Raw genomic sequence first — 26,266 nt, 5'->3', positions numbered from 1 at the left:
ATTGATGAGAATTTTTCTTTAGACTTTACTGGGCATGGATCCGGTTGTACTCTAGCACAGGTAGGGGAAAAAGCAGAGATATGACGGTTAGTATTAACACTGCTAGAAATGTTGGTAAGTGTTTGGTTGGGCATCTTTCCAATGCATCTCCTGAGTTCATGCATCTCCAGTGAAGAGTGGAACATATTTTGGAAGATACCAGTAATCCTCACTGTTATAAATATTTTATTAGAATAATAGAAAAAATACATACAGATAACCATAGGATACACACACAGCTGGAAGTTTAAGGATACATTTCATACTTTTCAATATGAAACAAGGTACGCAGTACATATCTCATGGAGATATATAACTAGAAATTAAATAATACAACAGAATAGTAGTCATGAAAATGGCAGTACAGGAACATGAAGTAGAACTGTCTTAAACAAGAATAGAAAGATTCACCTTTCATTGCATGAAACGGAGATATACATTTACTAGGAAATTGTCTTCCCCCCCATTTGTGACTGTTTGGAAAAAATCACTGGTTAGCTGTACTGGAAAGCAACTAGCCATTTATGTTTCCTTATGATGTATGTACAGTATATACACGTCTTGCTTAGCTAGCTAGCAAATGAGTGTGTGTTAGACGAGAATGTTAATTTGCTGGCTGAATGCATATTAAAACATTTTTACAGTGATAGAATATTAATGGTCCTACTTCTCTCTTGAGGTTGACTTTTAATTTTTTGTGTATGCGTCACAGTAGTATTTTGAGAAACTGTAAGAGAAAAAAAAATCATTGCATGTCACATGAACATTTGATAGGGTAGAACTCGGTATCAGACTGAAAGCTGCTTACAGTAGTACACGTGGTTTGTTTAAGCTTTGCAACTGTAGAAAAATCAAATGTGCCAGGTTGAGCATGTCTTTAATATATTGCTAGGAAAGGTTTGGGTAATAATATATATTTATAAAGGAGATATAAATAAATATATATAAAGGAAAGGCTACAGTATTGCCAGCATTATATGATGTCCGTGGAATGCGCTAGAATGCCAGTGCTGCTCCGATATGTAGAGCTGCTTAGCTATAGAGGGATCTTTCTGCAATAGAAAGAAAAACTCTTTGTAGCAGCAATGCCCAAGAAAGCTCAGGAGTAACAGGAAACATGGAATTATGTATGCACGGATTTAGGCAATGCAGCACGGCAGTTAAATGGCCAGGATCATTTTGGGCTGCATATCCAGAAGCACCACATCACAGAGCAGGGATGTAATAATCCCACTCTATAAGGCTATGTTGTACCTGTACCCAGCATATGGTGCTCAGTTCTTGGCACTTCATATTCTGAAACTTTCTGGCCAGAGTTCAGAGAACATTACCAAAAATGACCTTTGAGTTAGGGGAACTAGGTTATGAAGAAATAATTTAATGGGAAACATGGAGGTGGTACCCTGGTTAAGAAGTGACGGCGGCAGGGAATGTGAGAAAGTTAAATATATATAGATGGGCAGTGAGAATTATGTACTTCAAATAAGTGTACATTGACTGTAGGGAAAAAACCCCCAAATAACCTTTGACATGTATCTCTGGAGTAATCTCCAAGAGAAGCAGTGGAAGTGGTGTCTCTTGGACAAAGCAGTTGACTGGACGATATAGTAGGTCTTTCCCATCTTTGCCACCTCTACCAGGTGTTTTTGGTAGATTTAGCATAGATATTATAAAACAACAGTATGTAAGCTTATCCAAATCTACTGGTAAAGACACCGCTTTCTTAATGTTCAAGTTGATCTAAGTTTTGTCACCAGATTTGCAATTATTTATGCCTCCAATTTCATCTTTTTTTGTGGATGAGAGTGATTCTATCACAGTGACACAAGACATGCTCAAACCAGTACAGTGTTGCTGCAAAAATGGAATTCGTCAAAGACCTCGGGTCTATATGAAGCTCTGTGAAACTCTCAAACCTTAGTGCCATTTTATTCACTCTTATTCTCTTTTATATTTGAAGTATGGAACATGAAAACTCCTTTGGTTCAAGTATTAAGGCATTTTAGTTTCCTTTAAAAGGATTTGCTGATTTTTATATGGTATTTTTTACTTTAACTTACAATGGAATATAAAGTATTTAAAAACACATCAGAGTTTGAGAAAACCATGCATAACCACTGCATTTCTTTTTTTTTAAAAGCACTTATTTGTTGTTAACTGAACCATTGTTCCAATGAATGAACACGTATTACCACAACACTGCATTAAAAGTCAAGAAAGGTACTATTGGTATGAAACTGGATAAAATGTAGACATTCAAGACTGTTGCACCAGAACCCCTTGCGTCCATACCTGCGATAAATGAAAAAGTTCAGGATTAAATGAAGGCAAAAATATAGGCTGTCTCTAAAAATGCTACCTGTGAGCTGCGTATATTATTTTCCAGAAGAGATTTTAATATAGCACTTCATTTCTGCTGCTAATGAAAATTATACCAAAATGTGATAAATATTTACAATATATTTAAATATATTAACATTTTGGGAGAATTCACTGAACGTTCTTTATATTTCAGGTTATAATTGCAAAGAGTGAGAGCCATATAAAAAGCGAAAATCAGATTTTTAAAAATATATACTACTGTCTAAATTATATGGCAATTTACCAGTCCAACAGAATGAAGTTTGTCATACATAAGGGCATGATAAATGTTAATTGCCTTTTTTATTATCTTATTACCATACAGAGTACAAGCATGGATTTTTTATTTTTTTAAATCAATAAGGACTCAATTCGTACAAAGGCAGGTTTTCTCAGCGGCTAGCTGTGGCTGTCAGGTGCAAAGTCCTGTAATGACTTGGTAAACTAAATCAAAATAGTGCAACTGAATTCTGTGTGTGTGTGTGTGTGTGTGTGTGTTAGTAGTAGTAGTATAGCCAAATTAGTCATTATGAGACTTTCAGCCTTTTTATATATAGCCAGTGCTGATATTCTTGTTACTTTATAGGCTGAAATATAAATGATTAACAATGTCTTTAGTAATGCCAGATTAGCCAATTTTTGTACTGTAGAACTTGATTAAAGTAAGCTCCAATAGAATTTATGAACCTTAGGCTTCAGCGACTGCCTTGCATTTTGACACTGGGGCATAGATTGTTTATAAAACGTTCACAAACCAAAACCTTAAATTGATTTTTCATGAAGTGTGCATTGGACCAAATTTTCATCATGGCTCAGGCTCTGACTTTCCAGGATTTAGAGCATCTAAACGTGAACATTCCCAGCAAACAAGCCTAAGCAAATCAGCCTTTTACATTATTATCACTGCCCTTCCTTCTAGAGGGCCACGGAGTTTGAGCTTGCCTCATCTGACCATGCCCTACAAACCAGCCCCCGTCTCCAATGCTGTGATCAGCATACAGAAGGTACGAGATAACATTCTCCCTCCCACTCCCACTGGACCCAAATACACCAAAAATCATACTCGTGAATTTGTGCTTCTTGTGCATCGCCTTCACCACTAGGTTTGGCCATTAAGTATAAGACAGTATCTCAGTGGTAGAACCACAGTATTCATAAGGTACCGAATTAGGCACAACTCTACCACTGATGATCTTGGATGAGGTGCTTCCCCTCTTTGTATGTCTGTTTTCCCCTCATCCACTGCCTGTTTAGATTAAGAAGGCATCAGGGAATGCACCGCGTCCTACTAACACCTGGCATAAAGGGTTTTTATATTGGTTGGGGCCCCTATACACTGCTGTAAGCAAGAACAACTCGTATCAGAGACAACATACTAGTTAGTCTGGGAATCCTGATCTGATCACTGCTAGTTCCATCTCCACCATCAGTTGTTGCTTTTACTTCTATAATGTAATCCTCATTGAACGGCAGCAAAAGTTCGGCTGATGTCTTATTTGTGTTCAGCACATTCATATTGTTTTGATTGCTAGTCCTGTATAAAACCTGAAATACATAACCAACAGTGTTCTTTACAATGCCACCATGCAGCTCTTCCACTCTCTTCTGTTCTACACTTAATTAGATTTTTTTTTTTTCCTGGATTACTTTTTTTTAATCCTCCTTTCCTGCCTTTCTGACTGGCTTCATATACGCAGAATTAGACTCAATATTTAGAGACAGAGTGAAAGCAGATAACACAAATCAAGCTCTTTCATTCTAGATTTAATCTCAAATGGCACAATATACAATAACAAAAGAATAAACTATTCCACAGAGTTTCTTCGTAGTGTAATCTTCCATAAATTATCCTAACGTTTAGATGTGTCATTATCTAGATCAATAAATAGTAAGAAGGTGCAGAGAAGGCAACTAATCAAAACATACAAATTATGGGCTGTATTGGAAGAAGTTAGGCAAGCATGGAAGGAACATTATGTCAGGGAACTTAACTGCACAGGTGTGATGTTTTCTAACGCTGGGGTGGAATTCAGTGTCCCTCGGTGCATGGAAATGGCAGTTTTTCAGCCACGTGCATGCCTCAAAACCACTTGGCGTGGGGAAACAGAATCGGTGCCTGTGCCTAAGTATGCATGTGTAGACCGAGCACATGGAGGTGGGTATGCATGTGGCTATGTACGCATTTGAATTATAGATGAGCGTCTGTGCCTAAGTCCAGAAAATACAGGCACCCAGGCACCCACAATTACAGGAATAATTATGCGGGCTACAGATGCATGCAGCTTATCTCTATAATTCTCCATGTGTTGTGTAAGATGTAGATTTGGAGAAATCTGTGCACATTTGTACAACTGACTGGTGACTGAACTGATGTTACAGTTATTTTAGCAAGGTGCTGAAAGTGTCCCCGCAATAAATAAGCTAGCTAAGATAATATCAGTCTGACAGATGGAGTTGTACCAAATTCCTCCAGCCGAGGATCTGGACTACTTTGTTTTATTCCAAACGTTATAATACTGATAAGAAATAGAAAAGGAGCTGCTGCAGATTGGTTTGGGCATGGTATTGTACATCCAGTGGTCAAGATTTATGGAAAACTGCTCTAAACTTGTTGCCTTGGAAATAAATCTGAAGAAAATGCTTACTGTAAAAAGATTTGGTGCTATGAAGTATTCTAGTCCTACTCTTTTTTCCCCTTACCTTATATCCAGTTACTTCAGATTCATTTTCCATTGCTCGCACTTGGTCCCAGTTCAGAACTATCTTTGAGTCTGTAACGTTCCACACAACATTTCCTGGTGGCTGACTGGGGGCTTGAAATACAAAATGAAAGCATGATTTTAATTTCCTTGGCATTACTGATTTATTCCACAGTAGCAAATAATAGTTCAGGTAATTGACTGTCATTACACGTTGGATGTAAAAGCAACTCAAATAGATCATTACTTGTACACGGCACGGTTCAGAGACTAAATTGCAAAAACAGAAGGAAGAAAGAAAGAGAGTGGCACATCAGTGTTATTTCCAAGGCTGATTTGTCTAAGGTCTTCATTAAATATGGCCGAACAAAAGCAACTGTTTTAGGGTATATAAAGATCAATTTGAGTGAATTATTAGAATGATGAAGCTGTATCATTTATATCTTAACGTTCTGTTCAGCAAATATTTTGCAATGAATTTGACACCTTCAGTCATTTATGGATATTCCTCAAATTTGTTGCAATTTCCTTGCATGTATTTTGTTGTGTAGAAGTATTTGAAAATTTTTTCCCCCCTACTCAATCCCCGCCTTTCAACTGTGTGGCACGATTATGTCATTAGAATTATGTTAGGTGAGATGCGATTGGTCAGCAAAAACAGCTAAATAGTCTCATGCTTCTTGGGCAAAGTATTCTCTGTTCCCTGACAGGAGGATGCTGATATTTTCCAAAAAGTCAGGTGAATTTCGAGTGGTCAGTTAGAGATACCTTTAAGGGAAAAGGAAAAAACAATTTTCAGCCTCCAGAATCAAAACGTTTAAAAGGGTGTCAACAGGATTCCCAAAAAACAAGGCATCTAGGTTCACCAGCCACTGAAAAAAAAAATGTTGCCCTGCATGTCTAACCTCTTTTTGAAGGATACCAGCTTATTGCTACTGCCAGCAAGTAGTGGTAGCTGTCACTCAGGTGTCACAAGTCTAGGATTTAATGGTGAAATTTCCATTACTGACCCACACTAAGGACCTAGGGTGGACTTCGCAAGGTCCACATTTCCAGTGCATATTCACATTAACACATTTAAAATACCTTTTCCGCACATGCAGCCTGAGATTTTTTTTCCATGAAGAGTCATGTCAGTAAAACCTGATTGTACAGGAACAAAGCAGATGCAAAAAAAGCTGTATGTGCAAAGCTTAAGAGAATTAGTCTAAATAGTCAAGCAAATACTTGGCAGTGTCTACTGGCTTCTACATACTAAACAGGATTTACCCTGATGCACTAATACTCAATTTCTATAAGTACAAGGGGAGTTTGCCAGATGAAGCTCTTTGTTCTCTCAAGAGTGGAGTATGTTGAATAGTTTTCACACATTGATATTAAGGCTGTTTGAGAAGGAAATAATCACTTTTATAAATACATAAAAAGTACTAATATGTCATCTACACGCATACGGAGAAATGAAAATAGTAACACACAAAGCATGCTGGCATATACCATTTGACTTAAAGGAGCAACCTCCTATGCCCCTATTTGCCTTAGTCGCAGAGAACTGCCATTTATTTTAAATGACCAAAACAAATGGATTTGGTTCACACTGTGCTAGACCCCACTATGATATGGTACTTACACAGATGCTGAACTCGCTCTAAATCTGTGACTAGTCCAATAAGCTTTGTCAAGACCCCTGATGCTTACGGTTAGCCATACATTAACTACCCTGCATAATTAGGACTTCTGTGTAGGCTATTTGTCAGTTTTATTGTTACGTTAACTTAAAACCTGCAGAGTTGATTCTTTCAGCTTCTGCATAACACCGTGCGTTTAAGGAAGAACAATATATTACCTTTTTGGGGTTAGAATTCTTAATAGTTGCCTTCAAATATAAAAACAGAAAGTGGGGGGTTTGGGGGGGGGGGGATAAAATCAGACAGGACAGGGTTCAATCCTGAAAAGGGCTGCAAAAATCTGTGAAATATCTTAGAATAATAGAAAGTAGCTTTGAAAAAACCCCCCCAAACACTTGCTGTCTGCCAAACAGTATCCCACAGTTAACAGGAAGACAATAGTTTGAGGTCTTGCTTTCAGTGGCTTACTACTTGGGCAACAATAGAAAAATTCTCATGGCTGGGGCCATTAATGTACCCCAACCTCTGTGAGCTTGGACAGAAAGTTTATAATGAATACAGTGATGATAACTGAAAATGATCTTTGACTTCAGTGATTATATGATGGTAATACGAACGAGGGCACTGTGCTGTAGGAATTATTACACCAACTGGTTTGTCCTTGTTTAATCTTCAGGATACTCATTACTAGTCATCAGCCTATACAGAAACTTATATTCACATCTTTCGGTACCACATCAGGAAGTTACAATTAAGAAACAGCTTCCCATCATTATAGGCTAACTGTGAGATAATTGACTGTGAGGAGAATTAGAAGTCCCGTGCTGAAATGAACTGTGATTGGTTGCCTTTCCCATAGCAACTTCTAATTAGGTTTAGTTCCAGAATGGCAGTACAGGAAGTGAAATTCACTATTAGATCTGTGAAACTGAGGACAGAATAGATGTGCTAAAGGACCATTACGTGGTACCTCGGCTTTTAATTCTGTCTGATGGGACTGAAAACAATGAAACTCTCAGGGTGAGTTCTACCAACGTTTCCCACGGGGTCACTTTCAGTGATGAGGGCAATTGCTTCTGCTAGGTTAAAAAACAAAAGGCGCTCTCCTAGAAATATGAAAATGTGTCTGGTATTTAACTTGAACAAAGCTGGTATGAAAGGTGGCTGATACAAAGCCCATAGTGGAATCAAGCTAGTATGGCTTTAGGCACCATTTTCAACCTCTGTGTTGTCACTCTTGAGAGAGGGATTGTGAAGTGCATTTTATTACAGGCTTAAGTGAAGGAAATATTACTTATCCCACATAATACAATACACACAAATTAATAATAAAGGCTTTGCCTTGTAATTGGTGTTTTTTTTTTTTACAGTAAACAGTAGGGGGGATCAGCAAATGTCTGTCTCTGAATAAGGAACACCAACCTGAAAATTTGGAGAAGCAGCAGCTTAAGGCACAGTTATAAAGTGGAAAATATTAATCAGTGATATTCCCCTTTAAAAAACAGCACAACTAGTTGGATGTTAGCATGCTCTGATGCTTCCCCAACCATCTTCTTGAAGTTTCATAGATGCTAGGGTCGGAAGGGACCTCAACAGATCATCGAATCCAACCCCCTGCCTAGGCAGGAAAGAGTTCAAGGGTCCGATGACCCCAGCCAGATGTCTATCCAGTCGTCTATTAAAGACCCCCAAGGTAGGGAAGATCACCACCTCCCTTGGAAGCCCATTCCAGATTTTGGCCACCCTTACCATGAACGTGTATTTCCTGATGTCTAACCTAAATCTGCTCTCTGTCAATTTGTGACCATTGCTCCTTGTTACCCCAAGAGGCGCCCTGGTGAACAGAGCATCTCCGATCCCTTGCCGCGTCCCCGTAATGAATGTGTAGGTGGCCACAAGATCACCGCTCAGCCTTCTCTCACGGAGGCTGAAGAGGTCCAGGTCCCTTAGTCTCTCCTCACAGGCTTGGACTGTAAACCCTGTAAAGTTGGCACACTTCGATTTGCATTTAGTATTTATTGGATACGCAGCACTGGGAAAAGTTTGGGTATCAGTAAGAGTAGAAGCCCAAACTAGAACTCAGCCCTACCCCCGGCCATCCTGTTCTGATAAGCTGCCTCATGTAATGGAACCGCCTTGAAGACACTCATGGTGCAACTACAAAAGTATGATATCAGAATCAGGCCACAGTGTGGATCTGACCCTTTATATGGGTTCAGTTGTACATCTGTTAGTTATTCTTCCACATTTGTGTCGCTGATTTTGAATTGTGTTTCAATGTAAGAACGTGCTCAAACTAGTTCTGTTCCTGCAAAAATTATCACTGCTTCTGAGTATCTGCATGTCCTCAAGGGTGATCAATCTGTGGCAATCTTGTGAATAATTTGGCAAGAGGATACAGCCTAAATGAGCAATGGATTTGAAAAAAAATTCGAGGTAAGGCAACACATCACCTCAGAAATGAAGCCCTCAAAGACTTATAAATATGTTATAAAGCCCTAAAACATGCAATGAGTCATTTTTCTTCAAATAGCAGGAGCTTTCCTTTGCATATAATAAATTGAAATCTGATCCGTTTTAATTTTTCCTGTCACTAAGATGCATGCAACTGGAGAGCTCAGAAATCAATAATCAAGGCAGGTGGTTCAGGTCCACTGCCACGTCTGAATTTACACAGACATGACCCTTCTGACAGAAAGGTAGATGGCTTGAACTTGAATCTTTCATATAAAAAAAGTTCGGATCATTTTCAGGTGTTACGAAGCCTATTGCCATCAATGTCATTTTGCTCAAAAGTGACGATGAACCGTTATCACGCTCCCCTCTTTATACTGTTAATACCTACGCGTCTTTTTTGTGGTAGCATTTACTGTGGCACTGAAGGGACCTGCTCCAGCAGTGTTATATGCCCGGACAGCTGTATAGTATGGCAAGTTACTCTTTAAGCCTGTAATCCTTATTGATGTTTCATTTCCAGTAGCTTTTACTCTATCTGAAGATTCTTCTTTTCCACCATTATTCCAGTACCTGACCTAGTGAATACAAAGTATAACTAGTTAAAACTTGCTTACAATGAAATGTTCATCCTGAGTAGTATGTTGGCTCCTTTACATCCATTTTACTCTTTTAGAAGTGGTAACATTGCCTTAAAGTTTCAGAAATGTTCACAATATCTCTATTGCTTATTAGCCTTTGTCTGTCATGTTAGCACTTCTCTTACTATAGCTATAAAAAGGAAGCTGAAATATTAAATATTATTTGGATTACAAAGATGACCATGCAAGGAAAAACATTAGCTTATGTACAAAACAAATGAGAAAGATTAGAAGACTGTATCCATCTTACAGATAGTCCCTTCAGAAGTAGAAGCTGCCGCTTGCAACATATCAGTATAGGCAAAGCCATGACTTTCCTCACAGAGAACAAAACACAACGTGTGCTCGTTATTCTATGTTATCCGAGACATTTAGAAAGAGAGACATCAAGGCGAGTCAGAAAAAAAAAGTGAGAAGTACAAATGTTCTTCTGTCTCGACCTGGAAACTGGGTACCATCTCTGCAGTTTGATAATACCAGCTGGAGTGTTTGAGACGTTTGATTTTTCAAAACCACTGAAAACCTCTCTCAAAAAGTAACTTTTATAATATTTTTGACCATTTGAAATAAAGGCGGAGATACTTTGCTCCAGCTGGCCCAACCTGGGCGAGAGAACTCTTCTGGCATGTGTATAAGTTTGGCATGAACAAATGACCTCCAGGCAAGTCCTTGGTATCTTGAAAAGCTAGGCTTATTGATACCTGGCTGCTCCACGCTCTGATTAGTCACTTTGATGACTGAGGCACGGCCAGCTGGGATGCTCCATGCTCATCACCCTCTTTCTTGTACAGAGGCCACAAGTCAGGTTAGTTGGCTTTCTGTGTGATTTGGGTCTCTGAATCATTGCATTAGTAATGAGAACAGGGTCACAACCAAACCTACAGGATCGCCACACCTTGAATATATAATACTGAAACACAAGCACAACAAAGTGCAGCATCAAATGCTTAATCAGCATGAATGCAGAAGGGCCACAGTGCTCATTAGTTGGCCAAGTTCCCAAGCACTTATTGACGTGACAATATTTTGTACCTATGTTCTGAAGAAGAATAGAATTACAGTTCCTGAATGAACTGGAGGAGCTATTTCAGATGCAGAGAGACTAATATGTTTGGTAACTGGAAAAAAAACGAAAAATGAAAGGGCACTCTGCTAAGAAATGCAGACCTTTCAGCTACTTCTGAAGTATTACAGGGGACGCATGTAACCATCCAGTGTTGAGGCCAATTTGTTCTGTACTCAGCAGTTTGAATGAGGATGTCATGCATCTGCAATTTCATATTTATCTGTAAAGTGGAAAGAATACAATCAGCTGTGCAAAGATGTAACATCCTTATTTTCAGGGCTTGAAGTATTGTATGGAAAGCAGGAAATAGTTTCTCTAGGCAAACAATCTATGAACAGCAGGAGGTCCCACGGGTACCAAGGCAGGTTGGTTATGCAGCAGGTACAGCTCCTGGACTGCTTTTAGGGCCTGGGTAGACAAAGCCTTGGCTAGGATGAGAGCTGGGGGTGGTTCTGCTTTGAGCAGGAGGTTGAACTAGATGATTTCTTGAGGTTTCTTCTAACCCTAGTTTTCTATGGGTCTATGTCTGTCGAAATCCTCACTCGGAATGCAAACTTGGTGAACTTACAGTAATTAGACTTAATAATGCAGATTTAGTAAACTGCCAGCAAACAAGGCAACGTGTGAGTTCTGTTCAAAGATCAGAGTATTTTATTCCTATACTAGTGAATTGCCTGTCAAGAATGAAGGGGGGTGGGGCTTGGTAACCCTAACCCTCCCCCCCACCTCCCAAGAGTGGGAGGGGGGGAAGCTTGCCCTGCCATCCCCTCCATCCCCCTCCACCAGCACCGTGCCACCGCTGCCTCCAAGGAGCAGGACCAGTGGGGGGGGGAGCAGAGCTGGCCTCGCCCACCCGCTCTGTTGCACTCTGCCACCTCCAGGGAGCAGGGCCAGGGCCAGTGGGCCTTGCCCCTCACCCTGGCCCTGCTCCCTGGAGGCAGCAGAGCATCAGCCTGATGGGGATGGAGGGGGGCAGAGCAGGGGGGTGAGGCGGCTCATGAACTCCACGTGCCCGCAGAGGCTAGGGGGGCACGGTGAGCTCCTGCAGGTGGCGGTGGGAGCGTGACGGAGGCAAGTAGGGAGCTGCCACAGGCAGCCACAGTGCTGTTGGCGGTGGTGGGGGGGGTGGGCGTGGGGGGGATTAATCAAGTCTGCTCCGACATGCTACAATTAAAGTGCATCAGAGCGGCCTCTGCACTTGTGTACAGGCACCCACATAGTCCAGCCTTGACTAAAATGTCTCTCGGGTATCTTCCCCTCAAAAGGTCTACGTGATAACAAAACCTCACAGAATGACTATGTGGTTAGCTGAAGCAGCCACTCTAGACTTCATGATTGCTCACCTGTAAATACATGATTAGGAGAGAGAACGCAGTAATTATGACCATGCTATCTGAGTGAAGGGAGCATATTCAGATTCATTTACCTCGTAACCCAGCAACCTTCCACTGCTCATTTTCCAAGGAATGGCAGTCCAAGAAACTTCAATGACTGAAGATGACAGGCTAGTTGCAGAGACACTGGAAGGTGCTATAGTAGGCTCTGTGTTTGGAAATAAAAACATAGGCGATCAGACACACAGGTGAACCGGGAAATAAAAATGACCTCATTGATAACTTCTAAGGCAATAAGCTGTTGAACTGTTCTCACAGGAATTGCATGTTAAGAAAACTGCTTGAGAGATAATTCAATCACAAACCCTCTTCAGCAGAAAACACTGTGGTTACTGGACTAAATGGCCCTTCTCCTTTATTATTGTATACACCAACTTTGACTTCATATGGTGAAAATGGCAGGATGCTTTCGTTTCTAAAGACGTATCTTGGTGTATCGGGAGATGTGACTACAGTTTGTATCCACGTCGTCGTGCCAACAGGTCGGAAAGCAACGACATAGCCAAATCCTTCACCATTCTGCAGTTCTTCAGGAATGGGCTATGAGAAAAGCATGGACTATGGTTTATAAATGATGAACTGATCTTTTAATAAATGCTTAGTTAACAATTACAGAATCCAATAGAGCATGAAGCTGCTTACTGGTATTGCTTCCAACTATAATGCTATCCACTGATGTGGTTGTAATGCTAACCACACAGTACCTATGACTATAACACACTTATGATATTTAACCTTTTATAAAATGGACTCCTTAATATAAAGGACTACCCAATTTTCCTTTGTATGCCTAACTGTTAGCATGTTAAGTCCAAAGTTAACTGAAATCAAGAAGTGGCAAAACTGCACTGGAAGCTGACACAATTAAAGCTCAGTTCCTTTCCTTGACCTTTTGAACAATATTTTTCTTTCTTTTTTTTCTTTTACATTTATGCCAAGCCAGGAGCAGCCTTGGCCACATCAGCTACATTTTCAACTGATTATATTCTAGCACAGTAACAAACAAGAGCAAAGAGAGAAAGCAAATTTGCATAGCTCGCATTACAGACTGTTAACAAGCACATATCCGGCCTCGATGAAATGTCGCAGTGGCCAGAGACATTAATCTTTTAAAAGGAACTTGAAGAAACCAATGGCTTTGGGAAGAAAGGCTCTAGCTAGACAACTTACATCCCATGTTATGACCAGTTCAGACCTGCTGCCTCCTCCCCCACTCACTTCCGACGGGGGTGTTTCAGGAACTGTGGAGAAGAAAAATATAGCTATCTACACAGTACAGACACGCTGATGAATAGATACTAACCTAGAACTGTTCCACGGGTGGCCAGCCTGTGAGTGGTTAACACGTGGCCTGTGGCTCCTGCCCATCTCTCCCGTGGCAGTGGGGCCGGGGTCTCCAGACTCCCGCTCCCACCCCTGGCTTTTTGTTCTTGCCCCTGCTCTGGGGTGTGGGGTGGCACAACAGGAGGGGGCTAGGCTGCCTGTGCTGCATGAGTGGTAGGGGCCCCCAAAAAAGGGGATCCGGGCTGCCCACGCTGCATGTTGCAGGTGGGCTTCCTGCATGATGGGCGCAGTGGGGAGAGGGGCAAGGGTCCTGTGCCTGTGGTGGTGGAGAGGAATCATGCCAATCAGGCTCATCTGCAACATGGCTGCGAAGGAGGGTGTGTACATGTGGCAGGGAGGAGAGCTGGCCTGCATGCGTAGTAGGGGAGAGCTGGGCTGTGTGCATGACTTGGGAGGGCAGGAGGACACCCCTGCAGCATGCATTCCTGACTTGGGTCTGTGGCCTGCGCCGCACGTGTGCCCAGAAGTAGGACAGCCCTGTCCTAAACAGATGGCATTATGGGACATTAACCCTTGCTCTGCAGAGATCATAGGGTTGAGCTCAGGGTTGTTCTTGCAATTTTAACCCAGTCCTGGAAACTTCCAACCATCTCTTGCGTTTATGCTGCTCAATGCCTGCTGTGCTTGGCAGATCCTCTACAGGAGTACATCTATGGTTTAAATGTGCCAGCGTACATTTGTGGCCTAAATTCTGAGTGGCCCCAAATTTGTGACACATGCCAGCTCTCCTGGTGGGTAAGCTGTACGGATCAACAGCTCTTAATTCAGCATAATTACCACTTTATTGGTTTTCACAATGCATCTTCCTCTATCTAGAACGTGACCGGTAAACCCAGATTGAAAAGCCAAAAAGCAATACTGGCAACCAAATAACCAAACCAGCCTGACATCAAAAAAGCCCAATGCAAACATATATACAAGTGATACATAATCCTGAGGAAAGCAAGTTAGTTTGTCAGCATGAAAACATTGGATTTTCATAAGAACAAACAATTCTTAAAATAATTTCCCCCACGCGCTGAGCACAAAACTGCTACTGCCTGATAATCACACATGCATTCTTTGTACTCCAGTTCTGTATATACTGCATAAACATTTATTGTGATGACTGCAAGGAAAATTGCCCCCTTCACTTGTATTCAAGACCCCTAGTGTTCTTTAAAAATTAACGGAACGTGTTTGAGGCATTATTTTTTTTTTCTTTAAAGACTCCTTCAATACTTCGGTCCTGAAGAGTAAATGCCACTATCTAGTGACCTTCTCTAGTAATTCCATCCCATGGTGACTGAAATTGGTTTTCCTTATCTTAGCATGTAAGCACCAGAGTGTCTGCTTTGTTACCCATCACTTAAGAGTGTTCAATGGTGCTAACAGCCAGAACATTAATGTGCGAGGAGCAGACTGCGTTAAGGCAGCTCTCCCATCCTGCACAATGAAAACAACTTGTTACTGTCTAGTACAAATGGACAGATGATGTTTTTTTTTCTGGTTGAACAGAGTTCAAATGTGAAGCAGTCCATGTTGAGACTTGCACTTTTACAGTCCTTTTAATAAACAAGAGCTCCCCTCAGCATCCAGTGAAAGCTTTCGACCCTATGTAGCCGACTGAGCACACGGAGAAGTCAGCACGCCGTAGCGTGTATCTGGATGTTTTGTTGATGAGAGCTGTGCAGGGACACAACCCATCTGGCTGCATGGAACAATCACAGACTAATTAGGTATACGCCCGTCTCAAAATGTGTATGGAAAAGGATCCACGGGTCCAAGCACTGCAGTTTAGTCAAGACACTTTGATTAAAAACAAACAGTAAAACCCACTAACCTGCCTCTTCAGTTCTTACTTTTTCTGAGGGTAAACTAGGCTCTCCACCACCAATTTTGTTGCTGGCAACTACACGGAATTCATATTCAACCCAGGGGTTTAAATCCACGACTGTGGCTGTGAAAGTTTTTCCATCAATGACTTCAGGAACTATGAAAAAAGACATTTGAAGGAAACTGAGGACTATTCCCTACACTTGAAAACGTAGGGGGAAAAGGCACTATGACAAAGGTTTTTTCGTTTTACCTGTTGTGACTCTCTGCCAACCGACTGAAAAAGGTGTTCTTGCCTGTATGGTGTAAGTGGTGACTGGGCTGTGATTATCTGTGCCCTCTTGCCAGGAGATCTGAGCTGTAGCATCAGTTATTTCATCCACTTTCACACGTTCAGGGGGGCCAGGCGAGCCTAATACAATGAGAAATCAGACTGAGAAATAGGTGGTATGTTGTGAAGGTAGCAGAGTATAAACCACTACCACAGCACCAGCTGATTTCTATTTCTTCAGCACTGTGGGGGGAAGGAAATAATTTAGCTTGCAACAAAAGCTTTATTTTATTTTTTTTTATATTTACTAAACCTCTGCCTGGTAAATTATAGCTGTTAAACCAAATTCTGTAATAGTAATTCCCAAACTTTCAGGGGCCTTTGTTCAGCACGAGCCCTCTCTCATTCCAAATTCCGTGTCTTTACTTTAGACCCCAGTGCCCTGTTTTAATCTACTAATACATCGCTGTAGTCTGCCAATTTGTCATCTAAAGCCGTTTTACTGTATGATGCGCTGTAGCAATTTTTCAGCACGACAACTGATCAGCATCTTGGACAGCGATTCAGCGAGGCAAGCTTTTCTGCAGCACTCTAGTAAATCCTGATTCTCCATGACCCTGTGAAAGAGGCTTCTTTTGCCACGTAGACAACAGCAAAGCTAACGAATCATTCAATGGCTCAGCCATAACTGGAAAATGCCACGTACATTTTAAAATGTGCACAATGAGTGCAGATTTGCAGAATTGTCTTCAGTGGATTAGAGCAGTTGCAATAAATCCGGCTGGAGATTCATTAATGAAAGTTTATCAGACATGAAAGCTGCAGTTCATCTTCTCACAGCTAATACCCAAACTCCAAAGCAAAATAAATACCATCAGCTTATGTAACTGTATTAGGCAGTGTATGCTGGAGAAAAGCCTATAAGAGATGCTGGCAGACAGCTGCTTTACATCACGAATGAGATTTTGGCTCCGGAAACCCCAAATCCCTATTCTCTGCTTGGGTGGAGGTGCCGTTTACAACTGAGTTATAGGGGCTGCGTCTACATGAGACACTGACTGTGTAGTTGTTACCGCACAGTCATTTAGTACTTGCACACCCAAATACTAATGGACTGTACAGTAACCGGAGTTACTGTGCATGGTGTCTCTGTGTGGCTTCCTGGTGATGCTGATTGCACAGTTACTTGTTACTACTGTGACCCAGAGCGTCGCATCACAGTTCGCGCCCCACGACGCTACTGAGCAGGACTAACAAGCTACTGTGCAGTAAGCATCTTGTGTAAACGTGGCCATTGATCACAAGTTGCTAAAGCCCCTTCCTCTCCCCCTAACCCGCTCAGCTTAGGTGGCCTGTGTAAAAGTGGGGGGAGGCCAAGTCCCTTCCCATCCCACACATCTCCTGCGAGAGGGTATGTGGGTGGGTGGGATACGGACAGACCTACAGGGAGCAGGGATTGCGTTCTTTTCTTATGCGCTTTAGTGTATATAGTGGGTGTCACAATCTTTCAAGTTCTGTATTTTACAATGGCGGCTAAAAACAGTTGTTAGACTAGACGACCACACCACAGAAGCCCAAGTTTACCTCGTACTATGAGGTCTGCTGCAGATGATACACTGTCCACCTCCGTCTTCACCGTGCAAACGTATTTTCCGCTGTGTTTCAGCTGGATGTTTCTAATCATTAGGTCTCCAGATGCACTCTGTTGAAAATACAGTTATTATTTCCTAAAGGGACATAGTTTGTTGTTGTTAATAAGACCACCACTGCCACCACTAATAATAACAGAAATTAATTAATAATAATGCTAATACAAAGGACATGTTTTAAAAGCAAATTAACCAGGCTATCCAAACGAGTCCAAAGTACGCTTGCTGAATATGAAACTTGATCACGTGCTTTAATTAACATGCCTCTAGCAGATTCCTCATACAGCCTGGCTATACAAGATGCTTAGAAAAGACAGTAACGTGGGATCTGGATGAAGGAATTCAGCTCATTCTGTAGCTGTTTAAAAGCATGCAACAGTACAAGATATGAGTACCCTAGTGTGTCAAATTCACTATTAAAAAACAAAAAATTCAACACAATGAACCTCTGCTTATAACCTTAAATCTGCTAAAGCTTGCAGCAAGGTTTCCTTCTGCAGCATTTGTTTTAGTTATTCTGTGTATTGTATCATATGAGTACACTTTTACTTAGGGGGTGCACATTTGTAGCTCTTCACCTGATTTGTTGCAATTGCAATACTCCCTTGGTGCCTTTGATTTTTAATTTGGAAAGCATTCTTCTTTCTTTATATTGCCCTGTATGTGGTAGCTTGAAATTGTGTCCTCCTATGTCCTGGGGGGTGCGGATGTGAATTTTGACTAACAGCTGTAATTTCCTGGATGTCTCAGGTTTGCATAGGTAGCATTTATTTCAGCAATACTGTTTTGGAATTTGAACCCGATTGCATAACTTAGGGTATCCCCTACAGCTGGGACAGACCTTTGCTCATTCTCCGATTCTCTTACTTATTCCATTGCATACAGATTCTTGTTCTAAGTAGGTTGCCATTTTACAGAATGAAGATCTGGCACTTTTAAGGGAAAGGGACCTCCTGGAAAACCAGAGATATTTTTTTTCTTCTTGCATCCACTCAGGCATAACACAAAGTCCATCTAGTGAGACAACTACAGGCAGCAAGCCCATCTAGTGGAGGTTTCCATCTGTACCAATTGCAAAGTGTGTGATTCAGTGATATGTGACAGTGCCTGAGGATGGGGAAGTACTTGCCTAGCATGGTTCTTATTTTCTTATTGTGCTTTCAAGTGTACATCAAAGGTGCTCAGAAAGCTGCATGGGTTCCTGTACAGAGCACAAGTTGTGCTCTTTTACTCAAAGGGGCATGAGCAAACAGCTTGCCGGTGGCTGCACTCCCAGTCAGGAACCACTAACCGACTGGGAACAGGGCTCTGAGCAGTATAGCCAGCAGTTTGCTGCCAGCAGCTGGAGAGAGAGCATCACCCGGCTGGACCTGCTGCTCATAACATCTTGGAGGTACAGAGAAGGAGTTATGGGGAAGGTAGAGGTTCCTGGTCCTGGGGAATGACCTAAAACTACACCCTGCTGGGGCTGGATGGTGTGGTGGGACTGTTGGTGGCAGGAAAGTCTCCAGGAAATGCTATATCTGTGCCTTCCCAGTGAAGGGAAGCACTAGAAAGCCTCAGCCCCCGCTGCCTTGCGGCATACCCTGTGGAGGGGAAAGGCTAGGGGAGCAACCCTGAAGACAAAAGCAGGGTTCAGGATCACAGTAAGTCCTGAGGCAGGGCCCAGGTCAGAAAGAGACCTGAGGCAGTGCTCAAGCTCACTCCAGGGCCTGAGGTGTATGAAGGAGCTGGGTATGAGGCTTCAGGGGGGTGGGATCCTAAGCCTATGGGGGAGCTAGGTGTGAAGCTCCTGGGGCAAGGCGATTAAGGGGACTGAGGCCCCAGTGCTGGGGTGTGAAGGGACCATGGGGGTTCCCAGCTGGACAGGGAGCCCAAGGAAAATGGAGGGGCTGGGAGCCCTGGCTGATTGAGTGAGAGCCCAGAGTAAAGGTACAGAGATTGTGAGCTCCAGTGTGAGGGCAGGGGAGTGAGATCCCAATGTGAGGCACTAGAGTGCAGGTCCCAGTGTGAGCCATGGGCTTATAAGCTGGGTATTAGGCCAAACAAGCTATGGGATGGGTGTTAGGCTATGGATGCCATCTGCGAGGCATGGGACATGGTGTAAGGGGATGCTCGGAGCTGTGTATAGGCCCTTGGCACCAGGACAAGTAAATGGGCAGCCTTTTGCCTTGCTGTTAACTTCTAATTAATATTAGAACCGGTGTGGCAGATGAGGTCGGCAGGCAGTTAGCCCTGAGACAAGTGCATGGGCCAACAACTCTACTGGCCCCGAGACTCCCACTTGCTACAGTGCCTTTGTTCTACGATTCCTTTTAGACCAGCATTTGAATGAATGGCAAACACAATGCAACTCTGCTTATTTTATGCATTTCACATCCACATGCACTTGCACTTTATTTCCTCCATTTCAAGGATCACTTGTTTCCAGAGAGACTGACCATTTAGCCTAAAATATAATAAAATAAATCTTGTCAATTTCTTTGTAACATTTCTTTCAGCGCCTGATCCTGCTCCAGTGGAGGAAATAGAAGTTTCATCCACTGACTTCAGTGGTAGCAGGATCAAACCTTTCATCTGAACTCTTAAGTGATGGTCCTAGCTGAAATCATGGGTTGAGTTAAGGTAGTGTTAGCACTGACCGAAATCCCTACAATATACCGCGAACGATAAGTGCAGAGGCAACACAGAATACAACTACCTGATGGGAAGTGCACATTCAGCAGCATATTGTCAACAGCAATTCATCTGCAGAAACTAATCCTGTACTAAGGATGCTGAACATACATTTACCTGGAGGACTGTCAAACAGAATAATTTTCCTTTAAATAAATGTCTGACTGATCCCTGGATGGCAGGTCTGAATGGGCTAAACCACTGACTCTTTAATGGCAGTAAACAACATGGTGCTTTAGGGTAAGTTCCAGTATTTATATTATATATCACATCTAGAATGTGCTGCTATCGAAGTCTTGATATTTCACATAAATCATTCTTGCCTAACTTGAAATGCTTGAAACAAAAGAATGGAGGAATGCTGTTGCAACATAGCTGGCGCTCTTCAGCTGTCAGTGATACTCAGACCTAGCAACAGTCACGTCCCTGGCCAACAAAATTAAATCTCTGCTAGACTGGACAAGTTGAGGTGACAGCAAGGTCACCTTCCCTGTTGCACACCACGCTGATCTACAGAGCACGAATAACCACTAGCCCATGCAGTGTGAACACCTGCATTAAAGCACTGGAGCTGCTTTTAATTTAGCTGTCTGCATACCAATTTCAACTGTTGCTGGGCTGTCTGAACAGGTGTATCAAAAACTGTTTACATGCAATCTGGTCACAATTTTGGGAACTGCTTGGTTTGCTGCGCTCTTCCTATAAATCATCTGTCTAACAGGAAAGGGAAGCAGAATCAGGTTCTATCCTGGCATTTTGGTCCACATGGAAGGCCAGTCCGCTGCACAGGAGATGCCCCCAGAACCTTTCTAAGAATTGCAAGAGTTGCTAGCGCCTCATTCCTCTCAGAAAAGTTCTGGGAACTGGTCTCCGCAACACTACCTCATTCCTCATGTCAAAGGGGAACCATTTCAATGGAAAGGTTAATTTCCTTTTGTTTTGGGAGTCAATGGCAGCTCCCACGCAAACTGGTCTCTTTAGCCATTTTTGCATATGCATTTCAAGTATACTTCTAAATTTCAGAGTAAGCATTGCAACTTTATTGTCTCACTACAGACTCTACTGAACAGCACTGAATTAAATGGGAGCTGGATAACACTTGTGAGATATTTTAGCTTGGCATATGATAATCCAGGTAGTCCTCAGCCAGGGGAATCCCAGTGCTTTCTTTGTAGATGCTTTTTTTTTTTTTCCCTTATTTTTGGCAAACTTTTCGCAGTCCTTTCTTATGGCAAACATTGCAGGAGGATGTTTCAGGTTGAGTTCAGATCGTGGGTTACCTTATAAAGAAACTTGCACTGAGTTAATCCTGTGAATTACTGAGTTACCAGAAACAATTCAACTGACATTTTTTTCAAAGTGTTTTCCTACTCAGTGAAAATATTCTCAGAAAATTGTTTTCCGAGAAAGCTGAAAACCAAAAACATTGATTTTTTTAATTTGACAAATGTAGAATTTTTCACTGGGGGGGGGAATCCTCTTTCCAACTATCTCGTATTTTTCACTAAAAACAACTCTCCTGGAAAACTCATTTAATTAAATATTTTTAACCTTTGTCATAATTTTAATATTTTTTCAGATGGCCAGTGTTTGGATAGGCACTTAGAATAAATCTCAGTAAATAAATGAAGACTATATAGCAATATGGAATGGTAAAAGGGCTATGGAACGAGAGGATTTACAGCACAGCAAGACAGATGGTCAGCTCATAATTCCACAGTGTTCGCAAATTTACAAGATACAAAGATCTCTCTGCTCTTCCCCACAAAAAAAAAAAAGAAAGGAAGAAAAACCCCTCATCTTTTTTGCAAGCACTTGCATTTAATCAATTGCCAACTGTAGCCCAATCTGTCAATTCCGTCCCTACTGATTAAATGCTGTGTCTTCTGCAGAGATTTTAAAGGTACAAAAGGGTAATTAATGGGATTTAGGCACCTAACTTTCAATACGCATTGGGCATCAACAGCCCATTGATTTTGTTAGCTGTGAGAAATGGGGTATGCGGGCAAAGCTGTAGGAAAGGGAGACCACGCCTCTGTTTTATATGTACAGAAGACGCTGCTAAATGCTGAGCCTCAACTGTTTGCCTAGCAACCCCCTGGCATTGGTATGCATTGCTAAGTCCCCCCAGAAGGGGAAACTGGGGGGGATTTGGCTGCTGCTGATAGAGTTCATTTCCCTCTCCTGGTAACAGCTACCAGTCTATGTAAACATTCCCCTTCATGCACTGATTAAAAATAAGTCTGAGGAGCATCGTTAAAAACCTTTATGCTAAATAACACGTTAGAAAATGTTAGCCCTGTGAGGAGATGCAAGTACAGCTCCTGGCTGAGCGACAGAATGTGTGTGACTTTGGGAATGTCACTTAGTGCTAGGATCCAAACAAAGGCTTAGGCAGGATTTAGTCAAGTACTGTAAATCCAAAACTGTAGCCCTAAAAACTTCTGCTTGCATGCCAATTAAACTTAGTGGCATCTAAACCTCTCAGGTGCCACACTTTTTAACTGTAATGCTCCCCAACCACCTAGGCAGACAAGGTTCTTTGGGTAATTCTGATCTCTTTTATCATATCTAATATATCTAATAAAATATATCAGATTTACCCAAAGAACCTTGCCTGCCTGTGTCCTTAGACCAACACTGTGACAACTTACACCCCCAACCACTTAGGCTTCCTATAGATCTGGGGGCTTCAATAGATACCTCTTGCCTGTGGTGGCTAAATATTTGGACACTCCTTTGGGTTAGGAAGTTTGAAGATTTTACAGTTTCAAATCTCAGACTCACATTAGTTAAGCAATAGTCCTAGGCCTGCTTTGCTTGGCAACTATGTAATGCAGCTGTGTGCAAAACCAGGTGATACTCAGCAGTTTTTGTTAAGAGCTGATGTAGGGAGCCATTTGTAGCACATGGGAAATTAACCATTGTTACAAAATGCCAGTTACTGGAACTTAACTCTTTACAGACCAAAAGCTCATTTGCAACAGCTGCATCAAAACTTTGTGTTAAATTTGGGATGATATAAATCTACGAAACTCCTGCAAAGGAAGACTGCCTAGATTTCACCATGGTAAAACCACCTCAGATTTCTCTCTCTCTCTGCAGACAGCATCATGACGTCAGGAAAAATGGAGATCTCTTAGTTATTAATGCAGGCTTCAGCATTTTGTAGCTACAAATCAGTAAAACAGCATCATTTAGAAAAATCATCAGATGATTCAGGCAGTTTGTAGATGCCTGTGGCAGTGACAGGAACATTGGAGTTTATGCACAGTCAGAAAATGGAGACAATGCAAAGATCAGGCTATGTATACCACAAAGTATCTAGCTGAAGAATGTTTTTTCTTTTTGCTTGGCAGAAAACAACTTATTTGACTTTATCAATATTATCCTCTTAGAGAGAGAGATGTGGTTTAGCTGTAAATAGCTTTCTGGATTTTGTATCACTTCTGTATTTTCATGTTTCAGGCATCTAGTATCAAGCACAAGGGTTGTGGAAAACACACAGAAATCAGCTCCGATTGCTATACCTTCAATTACCTGATGTGGAAAATATCCTACTATGGCTACATATAAATGTTCAAAATTCTAGCAGTAAAAATATTCCACCGCTAGAAATAATTTTGCAAGAGGAAGCAGTACAAATGTTCAGTCTGAAATTGTCTGCAGTCTCCTGCTCTTTTTGCCTTCCTGGGTGATCCAGGTCTGGGGAAAGCATGGGTTCCTCCTGTTCCTCCTGCCCGCTTCTCACATCAGGGACTCTGATGTGAGAAGCAGGCATGGGGTTTGTACTGATTTCTGTGCTTGGTTCCTGGTGCCCAGGAGCCGAGCAAACAGCCGAGCAGCAAATCCCCCTGCATGCTTCTCAAAATTGGATTTCTGGAGCGTGGCACAGGTGGACAGAAGACGGTGGCTATTCCACCCTCCCCATCTACAGGAGGAGGGCAGCAGCTACCCCATTGCGTCTTCTCCAGATCAGGATGATCCTGGCCTTGGAAAGGCATGGGTGTCCCTCCCGCAGCTCCACTCCTCCTGGTCCCCGAGAAGAGTTAAGCCAGGGGAAAGTGTACAGACATTATGTCTCCCAAGAGAAACTTTCACGAGACTGACGTCTACCTCATTGTTTTTCTCTTGGAAGAGCCATTTTCACACCAGGAAAGAAAAAAAAAAAAATTGGTCAAACGTCTCCACACTTTTGGTTTCTACTGGGAGAACAGCAATTCTTCCAGTAGAAAGGGAGTGTCTGTATGTGGCCTCTGCTAATCAAGGAAGTACATTTTTTCCTTTGATTAATTAAGGAAGTGCTCAGAACTAAAGGGTCCTCAATATTTTCATTTTTACGTAGGACCAGGCTTTAAGCTCTATGCAGCTATAAGGTAAGAAGTGTAAAGAAGTAACTTACCCCCCCAACCTTCTCAAAATGAGAAGCATCTTTTTTGAAATCCGTGAGTGTCCCATTGAAATACCACGTGAAGCTGATGTCTAGTAGGGGATCATGCTGAACTTGGCAGGGCAGGATTACACTTTCTCCAACAGTAACATCCATATTGGAAGGGGCCAAAGTTATCCTTGTTGGCTCTATTGAAAGTAGATAATATCAAGTTAGGGTATCTTGGCAACAATCTTTTTATGCTACTACAATTTCTTCAAATGTTAACCTTCTAAAAAGGTGACATTAAACCATTGACCATTAAACATTACCATAGATTAGGCACATTTCACGTTGTAAATACCATTAACTGACCTCTGTTCCTGCAGTACCGGTTTAAGTGCGTTTTAACCATGGGATGCAATATATATATTTTATAATGGATATATAGCATACCTTTCAGTGTATAGATATACCAGTTTTAGAACTGTGATGTGTTTTTCATCAATGATTCAAGCTTGTCTGGAAGGAAAAGGCTGGAGTGGCAGCTGTCAGTGAGGTTTGAGCATGCAATTAGCAGCGGAGAGTGAGGAGGACATGTAGGGCAGGTTGTATTGTCTAACTGGATTGCATATAGGACATCAATAATCGCTTTCTGAAGAGGAGGATTAGAGCACCTTGCTGACGTTGCAGCAGGTATGCCATACTCTGTGGGAACATGCAGCCGCGGTGGAGACTCATTAATGTAACCAAACAGAACATAGCCCCTTATAAATAGTATTTTACAAAAAGGGAGGGGTATTCAAAGGGGCGTAAGCCCTGATACTACCACACACACTTAGTAATTCACAGAATGAAATATCACAGGCCTGCTACATTTTAGTTTATTTCACAATATGTGATATGTAACATGGCAGCGTATTGGATGACCTCTAGGGCTTGAAAATATTTCAGATGCCCAGCTTTTTAGAGGAGCATTGCTTCTGCATGGGAAAGTGCTCTCTAGACGGGGAAATCCTACCACACGGGCCAGACCAGTGCTCCATCTGCTCCAGTGGTCTGTCTCGGATGGTGGGCAGCACCAGATGAATTAGAGGAAGAACCTCTCTATTTGCGACCCCCATGGGGACAAGAACCTCCACAGCAGACGGTTCTGAATGAAAACTCACTTAAAAGAAGTTATGACTGATTTTACATTTTCCAGTCCATGTAATTTTAAAGGTTTGAAATTATGAGCTTGGTTTTTCTTCCATAACTCCTTGCTCATGCAAATAATACATCATTGTCTGGATTGGAACATTAATAAGTACTAAGATTTTTTTTTCTTAATTATTCCTAATGTATTTTATTCTTATTTGGTGTTTAAACTAAGTTTAATCATAATGACATTACTTAATATTCAGGTTGAAAAACAGTATTCATGAAAAACAGCATTCATAAGAATTCATTTATTAGGGAGATAACACAATTCTGTAGAAAAACTAATACTGTTAATAATTAAGGAAAGGGCTTCCTCTCCAATTCACATCTCAGATTTCTGTCAGGCAGTCTGCCTTCCTTCTGCATTATCAGTAGAAGATCTACTGGATAAGCAAGTGCGAAAAAGGGAGAAGCTTAGTAATTAATGGCCATCAGTCTGAAACCAGTTTTCCTAAAAAGTAAGAATGGGGGGGGAAAAAAAACAAGGTTTGAGATTTTTTGTTCAAAATTATAATGTGCCAAACAGAGCAAGGAGTATTATACAAAAGTAGGGGTGCACTGATAGAGATTTTGGGGGCTGATACCAATAGCTAATTTTTAAGGAAGCATATTGGCCAATACCGATTCGATATCTGATACAGCTGCCAGCAGGTGGCAAGTCTG

At 41.7% G+C, this 26,266-nt stretch overlaps 1 protein-coding gene across 1 annotated transcript in view; it reads right to left on the bottom strand.

Moving 5' to 3' along the window:
• Window positions 1-207: 207 nt before the first annotated feature.
• CNTN3 (contactin 3) overlaps window positions 208-26,266 on the bottom strand; it is a 172,989-nt gene continuing 146,930 nt past the window's right edge. Inside the window, exons 10-20 of the mRNA XM_019504736.1 lie at window positions 24,437-24,612; window positions 17,294-17,411; window positions 15,692-15,850; window positions 15,446-15,595; window positions 13,450-13,520; window positions 12,585-12,819; window positions 12,312-12,427; window positions 9,570-9,756; window positions 5,101-5,213; window positions 3,777-3,945; window positions 208-2,331 (exon numbers count right to left, since the gene is read on the bottom strand). Coding sequence (XP_019360281.1) covers window positions 2,228-2,331; window positions 3,777-3,945; window positions 5,101-5,213; window positions 9,570-9,756; window positions 12,312-12,427; window positions 12,585-12,819; window positions 13,450-13,520; window positions 15,446-15,595; window positions 15,692-15,850; window positions 17,294-17,411; window positions 24,437-24,612 — 1,598 coding nt within the window. The 3' untranslated portion in view covers window positions 208-2,227. The remainder of the gene's footprint in view (window positions 2,332-3,776; window positions 3,946-5,100; window positions 5,214-9,569; window positions 9,757-12,311; window positions 12,428-12,584; window positions 12,820-13,449; window positions 13,521-15,445; window positions 15,596-15,691; window positions 15,851-17,293; window positions 17,412-24,436; window positions 24,613-26,266) is intronic.

This window comes from Gavialis gangeticus, unplaced genomic scaffold (genome assembly GCF_001723915.1).
Source record: "Gavialis gangeticus isolate Ggan-Ray unplaced genomic scaffold, GavGan_comp1, whole genome shotgun sequence".
Lineage (NCBI taxonomy): Eukaryota > Metazoa > Chordata > Crocodylia > Gavialidae > Gavialis > Gavialis gangeticus.
Note: the sequence above shows the minus strand (reverse complement) of the source record. Positions and strands in the feature narration are given on the sequence as shown.